We start from the raw sequence: 20,687 nt of genomic DNA, 5'->3' as shown, positions 1-20,687 counted from the left end.
CATCTATTTGCCAGGAAGTGAGAGGACCAGATGCCATGATCTTAGTTTTCTTAATGTTGATTTTCAAGCCAACTTTTGTGTTCTCCTTCACCTGCATCAAGAGGCTCTTCAGTTCCTCTTCACTTTCTGCCATTAGAGTGGTTTCATCTGCATATCTGAGGCTGTTGATATTTCTCCCAGCAATCTTAATTCCAATTGGTGATTCATCTAGCCCCGCCTTTCTCATGATGTGCTCTGCATATAAGTTAAATAGTCAGGGCGACACTATACAGCCTTTCTGTACTCCTTTCCCAATTTTGAACCAATCAGTGGTTCTATGTCCAGTTCTCACTGTTGCTTCTTGACCCACATACTTTTAGGTTTCTCAAGAGACACATAAGATGGTCTGGTACTCCCATCTCTTTAACAACTTGCCACAATTTGTTGTGATCCAAACAAGTGAAGGCTTTAGCATAGTCAATGAAGCAGAAGTAGATGTTTTTCTGGAACTCCCTAGCTTTCTCCATGATCCAGCATATGTTGGCAATTTGACCTCTAGTTCCTCTGCCTCTTCAAAATCCTGCCTGTACTTCTGGCAGTTCTCAATCCACATACTGCTGGAGCCTAGCTTGTAGGATGTTGAGCAAAACTTTGCTAGCATGTGAAATGAGTGCAATGGTGTGGTAGTTTGAACATTCCTTGGCATTGCCCTTCTTTGGGATCGGAATGTAAACTGACCTTTTCCAATCCTGTGGCCATTGCTGAGTTTTCCAAGTTTGCTACCTCTTGTACTATGTTGTGAACCTCCGTCCATAGTTCTTCAGGCACTCTATCAGATCTAATTCCTTAAATCTATTTGTCCCCTCTATTGTATATTCATCAGGGATATGATTTAGGTCATACCTGAGTGGCCTAGTGCTTTCCCCTACTTTCTTCAGTTTAAGCTTGAATTTTGCAACAAGGAGCTCATGATCTGAGCCATAGGCAGCTCCTGGTCGTGTTTTTACTGACTCTATAGAGCTTCTCCATCTTTGGCTGCAGAGCACATAGTCAATCTGATTTCTGTGTTGACTGTCTGGTGATGTCCATGTGTAGAGTCATCTCTTGGGTTGTTGGAAAAGAGTGTTTGCTATGACCATCGTATTCTCTTGACAAAATTCTTCCAACCGGTGCCCTGCTTCATTTTGTACTGCAAGGCTAAACTTGCCTGTTATTCCAGTTATCTTTTGGCTTCCTGATTTAGCATTCCAATCCCTCATGATGATAAGGACATCATTTTTGGTGTTCATTCTAGAAGGTGTTGTAGGCCTTCATAGAACCAGTCAACTTCAGCTTCTTCAGCACCAGTGGTTGGGTCATAGATTGGACTACTGTGATGTTGAATGGTTTGCCTTGGATTCGAACTGAGATCATTCTGTCATTTTGGAGATTGTATCCCAGTCCTGCTTTTCCTACTCTTTTATTGACTATGAAGTCTACACCATTTCTTCTGAGGGATTCTTGCCCGCAGTAGTATACCCGATGGTCATCTGAATTAAATTCACCCATTCCTGTCCATTTCATTCTTGTCATCTCTTGTTTGACCATGTCCAGCTTGCCTTGATTCATGGTTCTTACATTCCAGGTTCCTATGGAGTATAGATCTTTGCAGCATCGGACTCTCCTTTCACCACCAGATACATCCGCAACTGCGTGTCCTTTCGGCTTTGACCCAGTCGCTTCACTCTTTCTGGCGCTACTAGTACTAGCCCTCTGCTCTTGTCCAGTAGCACATTGGACACCTCCCGACCTGAGCGGCTTATCTTACAGCATCATCTTTTTGCCTTTTGGTACTGTCCATGGGTTTTTTTGCAGGTGGCGCAGTGGTTTATACCGCTGTGCTGGTTGATCGAAAGGTCACCGATTTAAATCTGCACAACGGGGTGAGTTCCCGTTGCTCCGTCCTAGCTCCTGCCAATCTTGCAGTTTGAAAGCATGCAAATGCAAGTAGATGAAAAGGTACCACTTCGGTGGGAAGGTAACAGTGTTCCGTGCACTTCAGTGTTTAGTCATGCCAGCCACATGAACATGGAGACTGTCTGTGGACAAATGCTGGTTCCCTCGGCTAGGAAACAGAGATGAGCACCACTCCCTAGAGTCAGACATGACTGGACTTTAATGTCAAGGGGAATCCTTTACTTTACCTTATGGGGTTTTCATGGCAAGGATACTGGAGTGGGTTGCCATTTCCTTCTCCAGTGGAGCACGTTTTGTCAGAGTTCACTGCTATGACCTGTCCGTCTTGGGTGGCCCTGCACAGCATAGCTCATTGTTTCATTGAGCTATGCAAGCCCCTTCACCACAGCAAGGCAGTGATCCATGAAGGAGAAACTGCATCTAGCCATAATTTAAACAAATTTGTACTGATGGTGTGAATAACTTCACATATAACCAAGAACAGCAAAGAAGTCTTCAGTTGTGCAGGTGGGAAGCATTCTTGTTGCAGTTTAAGTCTTCTGAGGTCCTTATGGAGTCTAAAGGGAAGACTGCAGGATGGGAGGACAAGAGAAAGCAGAGTTGTTCCCGCCAGAACAAGGACAGCCAAGGGGGTGATCCTATGTCTTTAGATAGAAAACAGTGGGAAGAGATATGATGGGAGTTGCACCACTTTTTGCTGCCTGAACAGTTAGTGTACTTCAAGTTGGTCAACATCCCAACACTGGTGGGGTCAGAATACCAGTATGTCTTCACTTAAAAGTTGCAATCCTATGCATGCTTACACACATACTCAGGAAAAAAAGGCCTACAACTCCCAGCATGCCCCAGGTGGAACTTTTTCCCTTCTCACCTTGCCCAGGATCACACTTTTAAAAGGGGGTATTGGTCATTGACACACAAGACTAATGTGTGAAAACCTGGAGAGCTTGTTGCCCTTTCATGAAGACCAATAGGTGAGTAGGAATGGTTATGATAGTTATATCCCTTCTATTTTCCCTTGCAGAAAATCCTCGAGGTAACGTTCAGACGCAGAGTGAGATGTAACCTATTTCTTTGCTATGCTAGTCACGAAGTCGCGTTCGACCCATCGCGACCCCATGGACATTCTTCCAGGCTCTCCTGTCCTCCACAACGAATATGAATGGTATCGTTTTTTTGGGCTGTATGTGCGCCTAAGAGTTTTCAGGAAACTACTGACGTAACTAGTGAATGCATATACAGGCGGGTCCATCTCGCCTTTTTGGGCGGGGAGGAAGGAGCGAGAAGAGAACAAGGCATGCAGAAAAAGCGCGCGGGCGAGTAGGGTGGCTGCTGCGCATGTGCAGCTCTCTTGCCTCTCCCCACCAGCAGTTTGCACGCCGCTGCGGCCACCGCCTCGTCTTCGCGCACCCGCTTCCAGACCGGCGCAGCCGCCGCCCAATCGGCGCCGCCGGATGCGTGCACCGCGGCCAATGAGCGACGGCCGGCGGGCGTTGTAAGGGGCGCGGCCAAGTGACGCTCCCACCTCCTCCTCCTGCTGCGGCTGCTGATTGAGGGACCGGAGCGGCTCGTCGCGCGAGTCGTCTTCCACCTCGTCCCTCCCCTTCCCTCTCCCCGCCGCTGCCGTCGCCATCCTCCATTTCTTTCTCCGCAACCGTTCGCTTCTTTCCTCGTCCTCGTCGTCGTTCCACCGTCGAGCCGTCAGGTGAGCGAGGCGCTAGGCAGAGGCGGAGGCCGCGGCGCGCCAGGCAAGCGCGCCTCGCGGCCTTGCCGGGCCTGTGACGCATCGAGGGGCGGGCCTGCCTGTGCGATCGCTGGAGGCGGGGCCCGCACGGACGTGAGTGAAGGGGGGCGGAGTCGGGGTCTTTGTGGGGGCGGGGCAAAGCGCGAGGGTAGGGGAGATGCGTATACGGGGGGCTCGTGACGAGTGGTCGTGGGCGGTGCGCGGTGCGGTAGGCCTGTCCACGTAGGGCAACCACGTTCGTCTTCCGGGGACCCTCTTTGGCGGCCTTTGCAACGCGTACCTGTTTCTGCCCCCCCCATATATTTATTTATTTAGGGTGACTGTTTCCCATGGTGAGTTATTCTTAGCCCTAAATGGAACCCAGTTCTGAGGATGGGGTGTGGGGCAGAGGTACAGGGAAGCCATTGCGGTTCTAGCCCAATGAAACGGTAATGTAATGTGGACCAGTTATATTACCATTCATAACATGGTCTTTTAGAGGCTATTTTAAATCTAGTTATCTCAGTGCTTGTATATGTGCATATATATCTGTTTACATGCATACATGTATATGTGTGTATGTGTGTAAAAAGGGGAAGGGGATTTATAGAGAAGGATGGAGAATGCAAGGCTATGCAAATTATAGTTACAGTAAGAAAAATCGTATCGCATTTTAATTATTTCTTTAATTTTTTTGAAAGAGATAGCCTTTCAGACAACTCCTTTTTAAGGTAGGCCTTACATATCTGGGGAAAGGGATTCATTGCTTCAGAGGTGGGGGATAATGGGGGGCTGGATTTGCAAACAAATAGGGCCATTGTGGTGTAGTTAAGAGCTCTGCACTGGATTTTGGAAAGAAAGGATATATGTCCCCATTTGGCCATGAAACTTGCTAGGGGACTTTGGGATAATCGCTGACTTTTTAGTCTAACCTACCTCACAGGGTTGTTGTGAGGATAAAATGGAGTGGTTATGTAAGCCACCTTGGTAGGATATAATTGTAATAAAAATGCAAACAGAACAAGGACAATAACATAGCTTTTGCAGCATCTTTGTGTAAGTGCTACTACTTAGCCTTCCTTGGACTTGCAACTCTGTAAAGTAGCCTCGCATTGCTCTTTCCTCATATATGGGAATGGAGGGAAAAACGTATTCAACAGTGATTCTTGTCTAAAACCTGACTGCTCCTTATACTAAAACAGCAAAACATTTGGCACATATATTTGAAAATAATGTATAGTATTGCTCATATCATTTCTGACTTCAGAAGTAATTGGAAGTATAGGGCTTTCAGAACAGGGTTGCTAACTAAAGTAGTCCAAAGTAAGGAACATATTATGAGACAGGAAGAGCATGATGTGTCATGTACTGGAGTAATTTTATTAGAATTTACAGACCTTTTAATATCTTGTGCAGCTTACTTTTTGCACAGGAACTTGAATGCTACATTTAATGTTGAATAAAAAGTCCTGTTCTTTCAGATGAGCGCTGCTCAGTAAGTCATAATAGCTCTGCAAAGTAGACCTTATGCAAACACCCATGTGTTGGAGGTATCATTGACAAAGGCTCAGCCAACAGGGGCCTTTTTCTACAGCTGCATGACCCAATTAATGTGTTGTATTTCTGTGCAAGCAAGGGGTTGGAATGTTGGTGGCTCTCAATAATATTTCCAATTACTCTAAAAATGCATGTAATATTCATCTAAATATTAGGACGTAAAAGTAGGATAGTTCCTTCCTCCCTTTTATCCTCAAAACCCACCCTATAGTACAGTGGTACCTTGGTTCACAAACTTAACCCGTCCCAGGACTCTGGTTGCAACCCGAATTGGTCCTGACCCAAGTCAAATTTCCCCGTAAGGTTCAGTGTAAATAAGGTTAATCCATTCTGTAAACTTTCAGGGGTTTCCTCTCTTCTTTGTCTGTTAGCTGCAGGGTCAATTTTGGTGAAAAATCTGTCTATAGTCACTTGCTTTCTCCTGCGCTGCATAACCGTCTGGAAATGAAAGACCACATTATCATTCATCAGGTTCAACATTCTGTTCATTACAGTTCTGTTGGGGTGGTGCTTCTCAAAGAAATCCTGGCACTCCTTCCATTTTTTCATAATGGATTGTATCACATCACTGTGAACCTCCTCCCTGCCTTCCTCTTCCTCAGTGGAATCCTCCTCAGCAAGCGCCGTCTGCTGCTCACTCTGGAGTTCAGCAAGTTCTTCCTTCGTTAGCGCCTCCTTATGGTCCTCGGCAAGCTCCTCTATGTCTGCACCATTGATGTCCAGACCCATACTCTTGCCCAATCTCCTCCACTGCCTGTGCATCAGACCCTTCAAAGTCACATTCAGTGACACATTCTGGCCACAGTTTCCTCCAGGCTGAGTTTAAGGTCTGGTATGTGACATCTTCCCAGGCTTTGTCAACCAGGTTGATGCAGTGGAGGACATTGAAATGATTCTTCCAGAGAGTCAGTGATGTCTCTTCAGTGACATTAAAACACCTGCTGAAGAGCACCTTTGTGTAGAGCTGCTTGAAGCTGCAGATCACTTGCTGGTCCATGGGCTGCAGAAGAGGTGTCGTTTGCGGGGGAGGAACTTGACCTTTATGAAGTCATACTCATTGTCCATATCATCCACCAAGGCTCGAGGATGTGCCGGGGCATTGTCCATCAGAAGAAGGCACCTTAGTTAGTTGTCAGAAAGATATTTCTTCAACAGTGGCTGAGAACACCTCATGCAGCCATTCCATGAACAATTGCCTTGTGACCCAAGCCCTCGCATTGGCCTTCCACACAACAGGCAGTCTGGCCTTGTGCACATTCTGTTCCTTGAATGCACGAGGGCTCTGGGAATGGTACACCAGTAGTGGCTTAATCTTCAAATCGGCACTTGCGTTCGCACACAGCGAAAGGGTCAATCTGTCCTTCATGGGCTTGTGCCCCGGCAGTGCCTTTTCCTCCTGCATCGTGATGTAGGTTCTGTTCAGCATCATCTTCAGAAGAAACCTGTTTCATCACAATTGAACTCTTGTTGAGCAACGTATCCTTCTGCCTTCATGAATTCTTTCTGGAAGGCTTCTGCAGCAGCCTTGTCAGAACTGAGAACCTCACCATGTCTTATCTCACTGTGGATGCCACTTCTCTTGCAGAAATTATCAAACCACCCACTACTGGCTTTACATTCAACACTTGCTGCACTTGTAGAGGTTTTTTTTTTTTTTTTTTTTTTTTTTGCAGTAAATCACTGTGCAATTTCCTGGCTTTTTCACAGATCATAGCTTCAGTAACCCTATCACCTGCCAGCTGTTTCTCATTCAACCACACTACCAAAGGTTTTTTCACCTCTTCCAGCACTTGTGTCCTCTGCTTGGTTAATATTGTTACTCCTTTCGCCACATCAGCTCCTTTGATGGCATCTTCACTCTTTAAAATAGTAGAGATTGTCAACTTCGCCATCTTGTACTCAGAGGCCAGTCAGTCACATGAATACCCTGCTCATGCTTTTCTACAATTTCCTTCTTCAATGGTTATTTTCTTCAAAACCTTCTTCCTAACATTCTTGTTCTGCATGTTCTGATCATCTTCATTACCACTCTGCACAATCTTTTTATCACCATGCTTGCTCTGCACTTTCTTTGGAGCCATTATTCAATATTATAGTTGAATAATACTTCACAGCAAGTAACCACAAGTCTTGTCTGCGACCACGAGTGGAGAAGATGGGCGCGATCATGCTTATGCAGGGAAGATGGCTGCAATTGTGATCGTGTTCATGTGGGACCATGGCCGCGATCGTGGTTGTCACCCAATGCACAGTTCACAACCTGAGGCAAAATTGTTCTGAAATTTTTGTTCATGAACCGATTTAGTCGTGAACTGAAGCATTCGTGAACCAAGGTACCACTGTATATGTTATTTTATTTTCAACCCCTCTAGCTTCTTTGAGACGTGCTGGTCTGCAACTTTCTGGTCCACCCATGATTGAACAGGAATTTAAATCTGAGATTTCATGGCCTTAGCTCAGTGATATTATCTCACACTCCCTCCAACACAGTGTATCTGGTTCCTGCATTTTAGTTTCACAAAAACTGAGGTGAAATCAGTAGGGAGGTCACAACTGGCCCAAGTTAATCTATTCTGCTTCATGTGCAAGTGAGGATTTAGGCCTGGGTCTCTCAGTTCATTATTTAGCACTCTTAGGATGCAATTTAAACATAAAGAAGTCATAAAACTGAGCTCTGCAGGATGTTGCAGAACTTTGTTTTGGTCTAAACATGCTTTGGGTTGCGCCTTTAATTACCTTTCCACACTGACTTGCAGCCCCCTTTCAATTTAGATTTGTAAGATAAGCCAAGTATTGCAGTTACAGCGTACTGGCTGAACTTTTGGCTAAAGTTGGGTTTGGGAGTCCCTGCCTCAAAATTAGCAGCACTGCTGCTGCTATTATCAGGTGTGCTGCTAGACACCGTTACAATCTATTATTAACAGCATTTGTCCCTCAACAGTATTTGAAAATGTTTACATTCCTTATTTCTATAATTACCCATTGTTTTGAATGAAAAGGTAGTTAGTTTTCAGTAAATTAAAATGAATACATTAATGCACATAATGTTATAAATCCCATCTTTTGTCACAGAGTCAGGATATACATTTAATCAATAAGGCAGGAAAATTTTTAAATAACTGACAGATCCTCTCTCCCTGCCTAATCATATGTATAGTATACAGACCTCAGTAATTCTTAAAATGCTCCCAAAAGCTAGTCTAGTGTTGCTTTCCCTGTGCAAGGCTCATGTTTGCTTTGTTAAACAGGGACAGGGGATGTTTGACTGTCCAGCTGTTATCCCTCACCATTGGCTGCATGAGCTAGGAGTGAGGGCAGATGAAGTCCACCAAGATATAGCGAATGCCCTAACTGCTGCAGTAGAGGAGAGCAACCAGTTGTGGCAGTGCAGGTGCTTGTGACCACATCATGTGGTCTTGAGACAAAGACCGTCTTGCGGCCTTTTGAACCACTTTATGCTGCTATTGACAAACCTCCTTTAAGCTAGAGATGGAAGGAGGAGGCCTGCTTTTGTCAGAAGTAACTGAATTTTCAGCAAATGCTGTGGCTTTCTGGAGAGCTTGCAGTGTAAAATCTCTTTTACCCCAAGGGCAGAATTTTGTTTCAGAGAAGCTTTCAGGGGCCGTATTCCAAGGCCACATGCAATTACACAGAACCCACAATACAGGCATGTTTTAGCTTAAAGCCATTACTGCTGCTGAGAGGCATTAGGGGAAACATTACAAACTGGGGGAAATACCAACATTAGGAGAAAAGGTGGTGGGGTCAGGAAGGGGGAATAGCCCTCGGGGAAACCAGGGACAGCTAGATTGGGACATTGGGACGGAGGTTCTGCTCTCCTGCTTTAATATCTCCATATTACCTCTTAAAAGAAGTGGTGCCCACACACAATCTCCTTTATGCTGTTATGAAGATAGCAGAAGGCCACCACCATTGCAAAATGCTGCTTTTTGAGACCCAGGATTTTACCTTTAACCTCATACTTCATTATGGGACCAATTCTAATGATGCTTCTTGTCTGGGGTTTTATTTTAATCTTTTTCATTCGCTAAATCAGTTGACTTCTGATTTAGTACATTTTATATAAGCAGCTTTATACTGTTTTAGCCTTTAAAAACACACATACAAGCAAGGGATACTTCAGTTAAGCTGCAGCCCCATGCCAATTTACCTGGCAGTTTGTCCCATTACAGAATAGAGCTGTTAAACTGTCAGTACAATCAAAGTGCATTAAAAAAGCTAGAATAAAACAGATGTATATTTGTGTCTGTACGTTGTGTAATATCTCAAATGTTTTTCTGAGAATCAGAAATAGTTGAGCTTAAATATTCTCAAGTGGGGAATCAGGAAAGCACACTTACTTGTTTTATTCTAGCTTTGCTTAAGAAAGGATTCAAGGTTCCCTAGTTTAATGAGCTAGGCTAGGGCTGAGAGATGACTGAGTTTCACTAATTTTATAATACTAAATTATTAACCCAAAAAGTTTCCAGAGCTTTCCAATCTATTTCTCTTTCTAATTTTTAACTGTACATTTCTTTTTCATTTGCATCATCTCTTGAAATCCTAAACAGCAGTGTTGGTGGTGTGATTACAATAATATTGGTGGTGTAATTAAACATAACTTATTAAATTTTTCTCCTGCTCTTCCTCTAGGGAGCTCAGGCTGACTACATGGCTCTTCTTCCCCTTCCTGTTATCCTCAGAGCAACCCTGTGAGGTAGGCTGGCTGAGAAAATTATGACTGGCTCAGGGTCACCTGGCAGGGCCTCGGTCCTGGTTCTTCCTGGCCCTGGTTCACTGCTAAGTCACCTGGGTTCTTTGCAGGCAGACCCACTGCTCTGGACTCCTCCAACCTGGTGCGCTCCAGCTGAGTTGCACTACAATTTCTGCATCCCCACAGTTTGGCCACACTGTCTGACGTGCACCTGCGGGGGAAGGCTTCAGCACGAGCTGCCTTGCAGGATAGCAGCCTTGTGCAGCAGACGTCTGTCACAGTGGGCTGGCACCTGCAGGTTCATCAGCGAATCCTGTGCTGACACTGAGAATGCTGTCGTGCTTGAGTAGAGGGCGAGCTGCAGGCCCTTTGGCAGGATGCATTCCGCTGGCGCAGGAGGAACACGCGAGCCTCCAGTTGCTGCTGACCCGTGACTCCCAGTGGCCTTGGCAGCATAGCCAGTGGCAGGGGCTGCCCTGCGCTAGAACTGCATGCCCCCCTTCCGGTGTGGGTGCCGCGTCACACATTGGAGGGCATGCCTCTGGGGAGGGACTGTGGCTCAGGGGTAGAGCATTCGCTTTGCGTGCCAGAGGCCCCATGTTCAACCCTGGGATCTTCAGATAAGCTTGAGAAAGGTCGCTGCCAGTCAGGGTTGATAGCAATGGCATGAAAGCACTGATGATCTGATTCAAGTACTGCAGATGTTCCCAGAGAGACTGGGTTTTTTGGGGCGGGGGGGTTGCCCATTTAGACCTGCTATAAGGGAGCTTCTTGTGTTAACTCCAGAGGTATTAAAAGCATGTGGTGCAAGTATAAGCAAGTCTACTTGAAGGAAGCCTCACAGAGTTCAGTGGCTCTTATTCCCTAAGAAGTATTCACAGGATTTTAGGCTTTCACTTATTTTTAACTGTTCCGTGACCCCCTAAAGGACCAAATGTAGGAAGTGTTGTCTGGAGTACATCAAGATGAGGTGAGATCTTTCAAATGAGCACTTGAATCATAAATTGATTAGTGTCACTTAGTGTTCAGAGTCCCAAGTGGAGGCAGACTATAGGGGCCTGGTCACTTGGATTCTTATAAACGTGTGGATGGCACTTGGAGACTTTTCTCAGCACCGAAATTCTTAGTCGATTTTAAAACAGCTGCAGACCCCCACAGCAGTGCTGATTTTTCTGGATCGGTTCTTCCAGGCTTCAGCGATGTTAAGAGTCTGTCTGTGGTAAGTGCTGTGGACTGAGCATCCAATACTTTCTACCAAAAAGCAGTGAGCTTGGGGCAGTCCTGTGTGTGCTGATGAGCCAAGAAGGTACCACCTAGGAATGCTGTGTGTGTTTCAGGAATACAAGCGTGTGTTGTGTGGATTGCTTGCCCGGTCTGAGAATAATGGGGGTAGGGGGTTGACTTGGGCTTTCAGGATGTTGGAAGCTGTGCTATTGCTAATCAGTCCCTGTTTATAAAATAAAATGTCAGATCTGGTGTCTTGCTCTTTACCATATATTGTATACTTGATGTATTGATGGTTTTCCTTTTTAAGTAGTTCATTTTTCTCTTGTTTCTTGAAGGGTGGTAAATCATAGCTGGGCAATTCACTGTTCAGCTCTTGCAAAGTTCTACTCTGACCCTTCACAATCTCTCCAGTTTGTACTTTTAAAAAGTTGAGGTGTGGGTCAGGGAGACAGTGCAAATCAAGAATGAAAAATCAGGAAAATACTTACCATTTACTCTTCTTCCTGGGAAGATGATTTCCAATTTTTAGAAGCCGGCATCAAATGTTACTTTTTTGGTTCTGGAATTGTTATTTTATTTTCACTCCTGCTTTTGCTCATTTTCTTTAATATACATAACCTGTAATAAATATGGTTTGCTTTAAAAAAGTATAATTTACTTTAAATAAGTTTTGTGCTTTGCTAACCATTTTGGTCTCCTTTGTCACAATCAACTGGCAAAAGTGTTTGTTCTGCTTCTTGACTGCACTACTGAATACATGACCAAGTTTCCTCTTATACAAAATGAATTCCTGCACATAGAAAACTAGAAGTCCATGGAAAGGGTCCTAGCCTAACCCTTTTCTTGGTGTGCTATCTTACCTGTACTAATCACTTTTTTTGTACAAGGAAGCACTTTTTGTATAAGGAAGCACTGAGGCTAATATTCACCTCAGACTGAATAAATGAAAGGAAAATAGCTTCATTGCCCCATCCTCTGTTTGTGGGAACTCTGCCTCATGTGGAAATCAGCTTCTCTGTGTAATTAAGCTCTTCAGCATAATCCATAGAAAACTTTTATTATGTTTGGATGACACCCCCCCCCCTTTTGTAATTTTGGACCTTCCTGATAAACTGCCCCTTTGTTTTTATCTCTCCTTGAATTTGGCTTATAAATAACCATTTACAATTTCTTGGCTTAATTGGTGGGAAAGGTTGGTACTCTGAGGGTGGAAGGGATATAAATTTTCCTCCTTATTGGGCCACAAATTATTAACAAAGGTGCACATGAATTGGAGTGTTGGTTACCATTTGGTGGAGTGCAGGGAATTTCAGATATTAACTCTTGAAATGTCCTTGTTGCTTCAGGCCTTTAAAGGTTCTTACACAGTTCTCTGCACAGCAGATGTGTAACAGAGATGAAAGGTAATCTGTTCCTTTTTTCCCAGGGCATGTTGCATTTCTGTTCTGAATATTTTTAGAAACTACAGAATGCCTCAGATATCTTCACTTTTGGGAACATTGGGCACCAGTTCCATATGATCCATTCTGGTGCACATGCGGCCAGTATCTATTACTTTCAGTATTATTTATTATATCTGAACGTGAATTCTTAGGATTGTGCGAAGATGTATGCTGCTGAGTCAGGCCATTGATCCTTTGTGCTCATCTTGTTGGCATTCTGCTCAAAACTGTCAAATTTGAACAGTTTTTCTTCATGGTACATCTCCATTCGTAACCCTCACCCCCTACATTAGTCTGTGTAAGAGTTTGTAATAAATATATGTGTGTTTTCTATGGGAAATGGGTAACATAAACCAAAAGGTAGGTACAGGATAATTTTCTGCATCAGCAGAACTACAGTATCTATATTACAAATAGCAGCTGCTGAATTTCTCCAGATAGTTCTGTTTTGACCCAAACCTTACATCCTGAGAAGTTTCTTCACACCACCTAGCAGTGCACATCTTCCTGCATTTATTTGGACTGATTCATTATTAAGCATAGATACAATTGCATAGATGCTCCTACATTGCTAGGAGTACATGATCAGTGCCTAGCATTAAACATTAGCATATGTAAGAATATCTAATTAGTGCAAGAGAATGGAATCTTAAGTCTCTACTTATATTTATTTTCGCCCAGTGATTCATGTGTTTAGTGAACACGCTCATACTTAGTTGTGTTGGGGTTTCATTGCTTAACATGCCTTTCCCCCTTGCTGTTGTGGCATGTTGCCAGGCCATCCCTGGCTTAAGTGTGACCCTATGAATGTGTTCCCTCCAAAAGGCCCTATTCTGACAGCCCTGCTCAGCTCACTCACGCAGGGCTGTGGCTCCCTACATGGCAACAGGCCATCTTGCACTGCTTTTTTGTTGGCCCCTATATTGCCCTGTTTGGTTGAAACTGAGGTTAGCTAATGGGGTGCTAATGACTCATACAGTTAAAGCTTGAAAAGGGAGACAGAATAATGCAGTTATTCAGTCACCAAATTTGCTTATTATAGACTGGTAGGAGATAATATGCAGACATGTGCTTTATGAAGAACACAATAATAAATTATCAAAAGAGCCCTATTCCACCTTAATTGAGAGTTTCTTCGCAGTATAACACACACTTGTTTCTAGAAAGTCTTAAGCTGTACAGAGGGAAGGTAAAGAGATACCATTTTCTTGGAAAATCTTGAAATCCATTGCTATATCAATATGTACCTATGGATTTAGATTGGTATATTGGGGGAAGGAATGATGAATACCAAAGCAGCAAATTCAGAATGACTGAACAGTATAATTTAAAATTTCTGCCATGCAACAGTTTCCTCATTGAAAGGCCTCTTCTGTTTAAGTTAGTCATGCATTTTGTTCATTGTTGGCGCCAGTGGATTTTACTTCCTCTTTCTCACCATTGAGCATGAAACAGGCTTTTGTATACAGGAAGATTTATGTCAATCAGCATTGGTTCCTTAGTGTACGTGTGTTGAATTGGGAAGGATTGGCAGTATTGCAAGTCCAAAAGTGACGTTTGTGATTGATGGGGAAATCTGAAACACATTCTTGCCAGAAAGTTCTTATTTACATGTAATAGCATTGTTTTAATCAGGTGCCCAGGCCTGATCAAATTCAGGTGGTCTGGCCTGCTGTCCCCTCTTGTCGTCTTTCAGGGGATCAGAGATTGCTGTTACACAAGCTAGTTTCTTAGGAATCTGTGCTTCACTGTTTTGTTCAAGCTCTTTGCACTGCGTCTGGTGCCTTGGTAGGTGATGCCACGTAGAGGGGCAACAATGTTGCACTGTTGCTGGAAGTTGCTGTGAAGTTGCTCAAAAATATGCCAGCTAAAGCCAAGAACCCTCATTTGGATGAGCTTCTGATCTAGGAGATACACTCTGGCCCATCTAGCTGAAACATTGCATTTGGCTTCAGCCAGGGCCTGAAACCTGGGTTGCTAAAAAGTGTGTGTTGGCATGGATGATTAGGGAGGAGAGCTGCTGCACGAGAGGGGGGCACATCAGCTGTTTCCCACCAAGACCTTTCTCCTCGCATTCTCTGGCCATGGGGGGAACAGCATGTACTATTAGGAGAGTGGACACTAGAGAGCTTCCAGAACTTTTGGAGCCATAGTGTCTGGGGGAAAATTGCTTTTTTTTTTTTGAAAAGGAAGGCATAGATTTTCAGAAAAATAAGAAGCTCAGATGCTACATCTCTCTTTCATCTTTTAGCTGAGGCTCTCTGGGCCTTACAGAGTTTAAAACTGTAAAATACAATGACATGGTAAAACATAATATAAAACCATATGTTTAAAGCAGATAAAATCAAAATGGTAGCCAAAATAAAAGCCTGTAGCAGTGCTAAGATCTTTTTTTTTTTTTTTAAATGAAGGGCTGAAAAACTGAGATTACAGCATAGGCACCAGGTTAGTCTGTCTGGTGGTACACTCTTTAAAGCAGTCTTTAAAGAACTAAAACCACTTCTTCACTTAGCATAAAATTATCATTAAAAAGTAAATTTAGTATATTTCTACACATTCTCCAGATAAACTATACTTTTATATTTAATATTGCCAGTATTTGTAAACAAGCTCTGTTTGTCATTATAGCCCTTTGCAAACAACCCTAAGCCTGGCATCTCAGTGTACAGGCAACCAGTGCCATTCCCTCAGCATAGGTACAATATGCCAGCTAGACACTGCTCTCGTTACAGACTTGGCTGTGGCATTCTACACCAACTGCTGCTTCTGGACCAATCTTAAGGGCAGCCCCACTTAATCTACGCTGCAGTAATCCAGTGGATGGATTATGATGATAGGTTTCCTCAAACATGTCTGCAGTTCCTTGCAGATACTACAGAGTCTGGGATGGGCTTCTTGAGTGGTCACAGCACAACCTCTCTTTAAGGCAGCTGATGCCTCCTTGCAAAGATGCATCAACCACACCTAGAACCTACCCAGTCAGACTTCTTGGCAAGTTTTTATCAGCCAGAAAGGACCAGGACAAAGTGTTTCAAATGCCTTATTCACATTCTCAGCCCCCATTTTACCCATAATATCTGGCTTGTTTGGAACTGCAGAAAGTATCCAGATCGCTGCAAAGATACGCAATTTTGTCCTAGCAAGAGAACCACAGTGGGCTTTTGGAGGGTAAAAAGCTCTGTGTGCTAGAAGCAATGTTAGCAATCCCCAAATCACTTGTTAAAATGCCAGTGGATGTGATGGAGGTCATAAAACAAGCCTCATTTGCTGCTCTCAGCCAAGCAGTCAGCATGTTTCTGTGCTTTCAGTAGGCTGCACAACTAGGCCTACGCTGCAGCAGTTGACCTGCTTGTTTCATAGTCTTCCACTCACTAGGATACCAAAGAGCTGATTGGGCTTTACATTGCTGGAGGGGGCACTCAGAAGGAATTGTACCAATGGCCCATTTCATACTGCTTTTCCAAAATGAAATAAAAGCCTCTGCAGGATCCCTCTCTCTGTCTACTGGAAATTTTCCAGAGCACTCCTGAACCTACGACATTTCTTCAGTCTCTAGAAGATAGCTATCCCAATAGCTCCCTCTCCCTTCAGGTGAGAACTGAGGCTGTAAGTCTGAACTTCACAAAGATATGGTCTTTGTATGTGTCTTCCTAGTATGTGGACTTAACACATCATTTTGGCGGAATAAAGTCTGCATGGCAATATATGAACTTGTCATCTAATTCATTATTCTAAATGAAAGCCTTTCATTCTAAAAGAACATATCTAGAAGTCTTCATTGTTTTCTGATCCTTCATCTTTTCTCCATGGCAGACAGGACAAAAGCAGAGCTGGGGGAGTCTAATACCACATGTGGGAGGTCTTGTAGCCACAACCTTGTGTGGTTACCAGGTTGGAATTCCAGACCAACCTTACAGCCCTTCTCATGTGAATAACGCATACCCATTAGGAGATAGGACTGTTTTGACTATCCCGTTTAAGAATGTGCCTGAATTATCAAACATCTACTTGCAGAAACAAAACATGAAATTGTTAACGTGGCTGCTTAGAACATGTTGCTTGCCCTCCCAGACAGGATGACGTAAATCAGGGGTCCTCAAACTTTTCCACCAGGGGGTCAGTTGAAAGCTGCTGGTGCTGGGCACGGGCCAGAAAGGCAGTGCCAGTAGTGTGCGCAGGCTGGCGCAGGAGTGGTGCATGCTGAGGTGGGGGTGGGGTGCACGGCGAGGCAAGGTGAGGCGAGGCATGGGCAAGCGCACGTAGCAAGGGGAGGTGAGGCGCGGTCAGGTGCGTGCACCTGACAAGGGGAGGGGAGGCGTGGGCAGGGACAGGTATGTGCCATGAGGCGGGCGCACGAGGCAACGGCTTGCTCACTTGGAGATTGTTTTCTCCAAGTGAGCAAACTGCTGCCTCCCCATGTGCGGGGCGAAGTGGGCGGTGGCGGGCGTGGGTGCACACGCGGCGGGTCCGAATAGGCATGGCGGGCCGAATCCGGCCCCCAGGCCTTAATTTGAGGACCCATGACATAGATAATATAAGTGATATAGTTCCTGGCATTTTTCATAAAGCTGGAACTCTATCCTAGGAGCTACAATCAGCAGGAGGATCAGGTGCTAGCGTAATCATCTGCTCTCAGTAGTAGCAGGTTGAGTCTTTTTTTCCAGTCCAGGCTAAAATAGTGCAGTTCTAGTTACCTTGCCTGAAAAAGGGCATTACTGAGTTGGAAAACATACAGAGAAGGCAACAAAAATTATCAGGGGACTGAAGCAACTCTCCTGTGAGGAATTGCTATAACAACTGGGACTGTATAGCTTAGAAAACAGGTGAGTAAGTGGAGACATGGTAGAGGTGTTTATAACAGTGCACCATGTAGCGAGAGAGAGACATTTTTCTGCCTCTTTCATGGCTTGAATCCAGGGTCATCCCATGAAGCTGGTTGGTGGGAAGTTTAGGACAGATAAAAGGAAATACTTATTCACACAAAATATAGTTAAACTATGGAATTTCCTGTGATGGGAACTGGTGATGGCCACCAATCTGGATGGCTTTAAAAGGGATTGGACAGATTCATGAGGGAAGAGGCTTTCTGTGGCCACTAGCCTTGCTGGCCTTGGCCTGCCTCCTTTGCCAGAGGTGGCAGGCCTGCATACACCAGTTGCTGAGAGATGGGCAGAAGGAGGTCTTGCAGCCATCCTGCTGTGGGCAGCTGGGTTGCCACTGTGTGTGTGGAGCGCTGGACTGGGTGGGCCTAGGACCTGATCCAGCAGTGCTTTCCTTATGTTCTTATAGTTTATTCAGACATGTCTGGGATTGTACCTGATTTTTGGGAAGTGGGCTGTACAGCTGGGGCTCTTTTTCTATGTAGCATTAACTGTCTATCGAACATTCTTTCTTAGTGTAAACTTGGCTGTATGAACACAGTGCAGAAGACATTAAATGAAAGATAGAAACAGAATGAGTCAGAAGGGGTCTCCCGGGCCATCTAGTCTGACCCCCGGCTCCAGCCAGCTCTCCTTACGACATGCCCACCAAGTGCATGTCCAGGCTATATTTGAACACCCTCACCGATGGGGCCTCAACGACCTCCCGTTGAAGCCCATTCTACACCCTCAGGGTCCTAACTGTCAGGAAGTGCTTCCTGGCATCTAAATTGAACCTTGCTTCCCTGAGCTTTGCTCCACTGGAGCGCATCCTGCCCTCCTCTGCAGGGGAGAACAGGTCTCTACCCACCTCCATGTGTGACACCCCCTCACATACTTGTGTGTCGCCAACAGATCCCCTCTGAGTCTCCTCTTCTCCAGGCTGAAGAGACCCAGTTCCCTCAGTCTCGCCTCATACGGCTTCCCCTGCAAACCAGCCACCAACCTTGTGGCCCTACACTGCACTGACTCTAACCTGGCTATATCCTTCCTGTAATGAGGGGCCCAAAACTGAGCACAATACTCCAGTTGCGGACGCACCAGAGTCGTATAGAGTGGTAGTAATATCCCTCTCGATCTAGAAGCCACACTTCTGGCTATGCAACCAAGGGTGGCATTCGCCCTCTTGACCACCGCATCACACTGCTGACTCATGTTCAGCCTGCAGTCAACCAGCACCCAGAGGTCCCTTTCACAAGTGCTGCTCTCCAGCCACTTGTTCCCTAACCTGTACGTATGACACCTATTCCTATGCCCCAAGTGCAAGACCTTGCACTTGTCCACATTGAATACTACCCTGTTGTCTCCTGCCCACTTCCATAGTCTGTCCAGATCCTTTTGGATCTGGAGTACCTGCTCCTCAGTTGTGGGCACTGCTCCAGTTTTAGTATCGTCTGCGAATTTGATCAGCAGAGTGTTCACCCCTTCTTGCATGTCATTAATCAAAAGATTAAACAGGATCGGCCCCAGGACAGAGCCCTGGAGGACCCTGCTTGTCACTGGCCGCCATCCTGATGATTCCCCACTAATGGTTACCCTCTGTTTTCGGTCAGTCAACCTTGCCCTAATCCACTGGACAGTGCTTTGGTGTATCCCAAAACTCCTCAGTTTCTCCACCAGGATATCATGGGGCACTTTGTCAAAGGCCTTGCTGAAATCCAGGTAAACCACATCCACTGCATCCCCTCCATCTAGCCATCTTGAAACCTTGTTCTACCTTAAAATGATATACTTGCAAATCACTTGGAGATGCCAGAAATGAATTCAGACCTAAAGCACCTGCTCTGCTACTGAGGTGAGGCCTCTTTAGTAGGTCATCACACACAGTTATGTTTTGTAGTTAAAGATAAATGTGTAGTGAAAGCAGCAGGTATGACCAGTGCATATAATTTAATGACAGTTCTTTATATCTTTGTCTAATTGGGAGAAAAATGTTGCATGTGGATCAGAAATTTACCCTGGCATGGAGCTGCGTCTTTCAGAAATGAATTTGTTAATTGAAAGCATGTACTTATGCATTCAGTGTTTTGTTTTCTGTTCTAATTTTATTCTGTTGTATTGGATTTTGTTTTTTAGTTGAGTCCCGAAAGTTCTGGTGACAGTCAGCATGTCACTTTAATATGTGCATCACAGTAATCCCTTCATCTTCAGTATTGATAAATAATGTTTTCAGTTTGTCATTTCAAAGAAATTATGAGGATGACCATCCAGAACTAAATGGCACATTTTGTTTTCTGACAGATTTCTTTTCTAATTAAAATGTCTAATGGTTATGAAGATCACATGGCTGAAGACTGCAGGGATGATATTGGCAGGACAAATCTGATTGTAAACTACCTTCCTCAGAACATGACCCAGGATGAGCTGCGCAGCCTTTTCAGTAGCATTGGAGAAGTTGAATCTGCCAAGCTTATTCGCGACAAAGTGGCAGGTAAAAACAAACAAAAACGTTCAAGAATGGTCTAAACTTGCATAGGACTGTGCCTTTAATGCATTAGTTTAAAAGGGAGGGTATGAAGTTTTGGTCCTTCTGAAAACATTGTGAAGAACAGAACAAGTCTTGCTAAGCTTGTACAGCATCCAGAGAATGTTCTGTGTGTTCAGTCAGCAACCCCACACCTTTGGCGCATCACATTTAAAATAAGAAGTGGGAAGAGGACAGGGGCTGATTATTTTGCAGGGTGGCTGGGGTAGGATGGGAGGAATCAAAATTCTTGCTGTACCTCTGGACCTGCCAAGCCTTTTGGGCACCCTTCATGTAGACTTTTGGATCCTGGTTTCCATTTTCTGCAGTTGCTAGGGCATCAAGGGACCTTTCTTTCATCCCTCCTTTGATTGTGCAGGATCGTACATGTGCACGTAGGCCTGGGTTGTGAAACTTAACCATGCATGGTCACTCAGGTTTTTGTGTTATGGATAGAAGTCTAGGACCATGACCTCCGGGAATTTAATGCAGTAGTTGTGTGTATCCAGGTCTTCAGAAGAAAAGTTGTTGCTATGATTACTCTCTCCTTAATGTGCTGTATTTTTAGCAGTTCACGTACAACACAAATCATGTCCTGAAGAAGTACAAATATGAAACATTCCTTTTAACAGGTAGCAAAAGAAAGTAGTTATTCCTCCTGCTTGTTTTCAAGAAAACCACTTTTTTATCTCTTTACAGTTGGTCA

At 44.6% G+C, this 20,687-nt stretch overlaps 1 protein-coding gene across 2 annotated transcripts in view; it reads left to right on the top strand.

Moving 5' to 3' along the window:
- The first annotated feature begins 3,467 nt into the window (after nt 1-3,467).
- Nucleotides 3,468-20,687, top strand: part of ELAVL1 (ELAV like RNA binding protein 1) — a 32,764-nt gene continuing 15,544 nt past the window's right edge. The window contains exons 1-3 of one of the 2 annotated variants that reach the window (XM_044419022.1): nt 3,468-3,640; nt 9,869-9,932; nt 19,759-19,948. In XM_044419022.1, the coding sequence (XP_044274957.1) occupies nt 19,777-19,948 (172 nt within the window). In that variant the 5' untranslated portion in view covers nt 3,468-3,640; nt 9,869-9,932; nt 19,759-19,776. The remainder of the gene's footprint in view (nt 3,641-9,868; nt 9,933-19,758; nt 19,949-20,687) is intronic. The other variant, XM_044419023.1, reaches the window with a different exon arrangement.

The sequence above is a fragment of the Varanus komodoensis genome, unplaced genomic scaffold (genome assembly GCF_004798865.1).
Source record: "Varanus komodoensis strain SLA01 unplaced genomic scaffold, ASM479886v1 scaffold99, whole genome shotgun sequence".
Classification (NCBI taxonomy): Eukaryota; Metazoa; Chordata; class Lepidosauria; order Squamata; family Varanidae; genus Varanus; species Varanus komodoensis.
The sequence above is the reverse complement of the archived record's forward strand: the minus strand, read 5'-3'. Positions and strand labels throughout refer to the sequence as shown.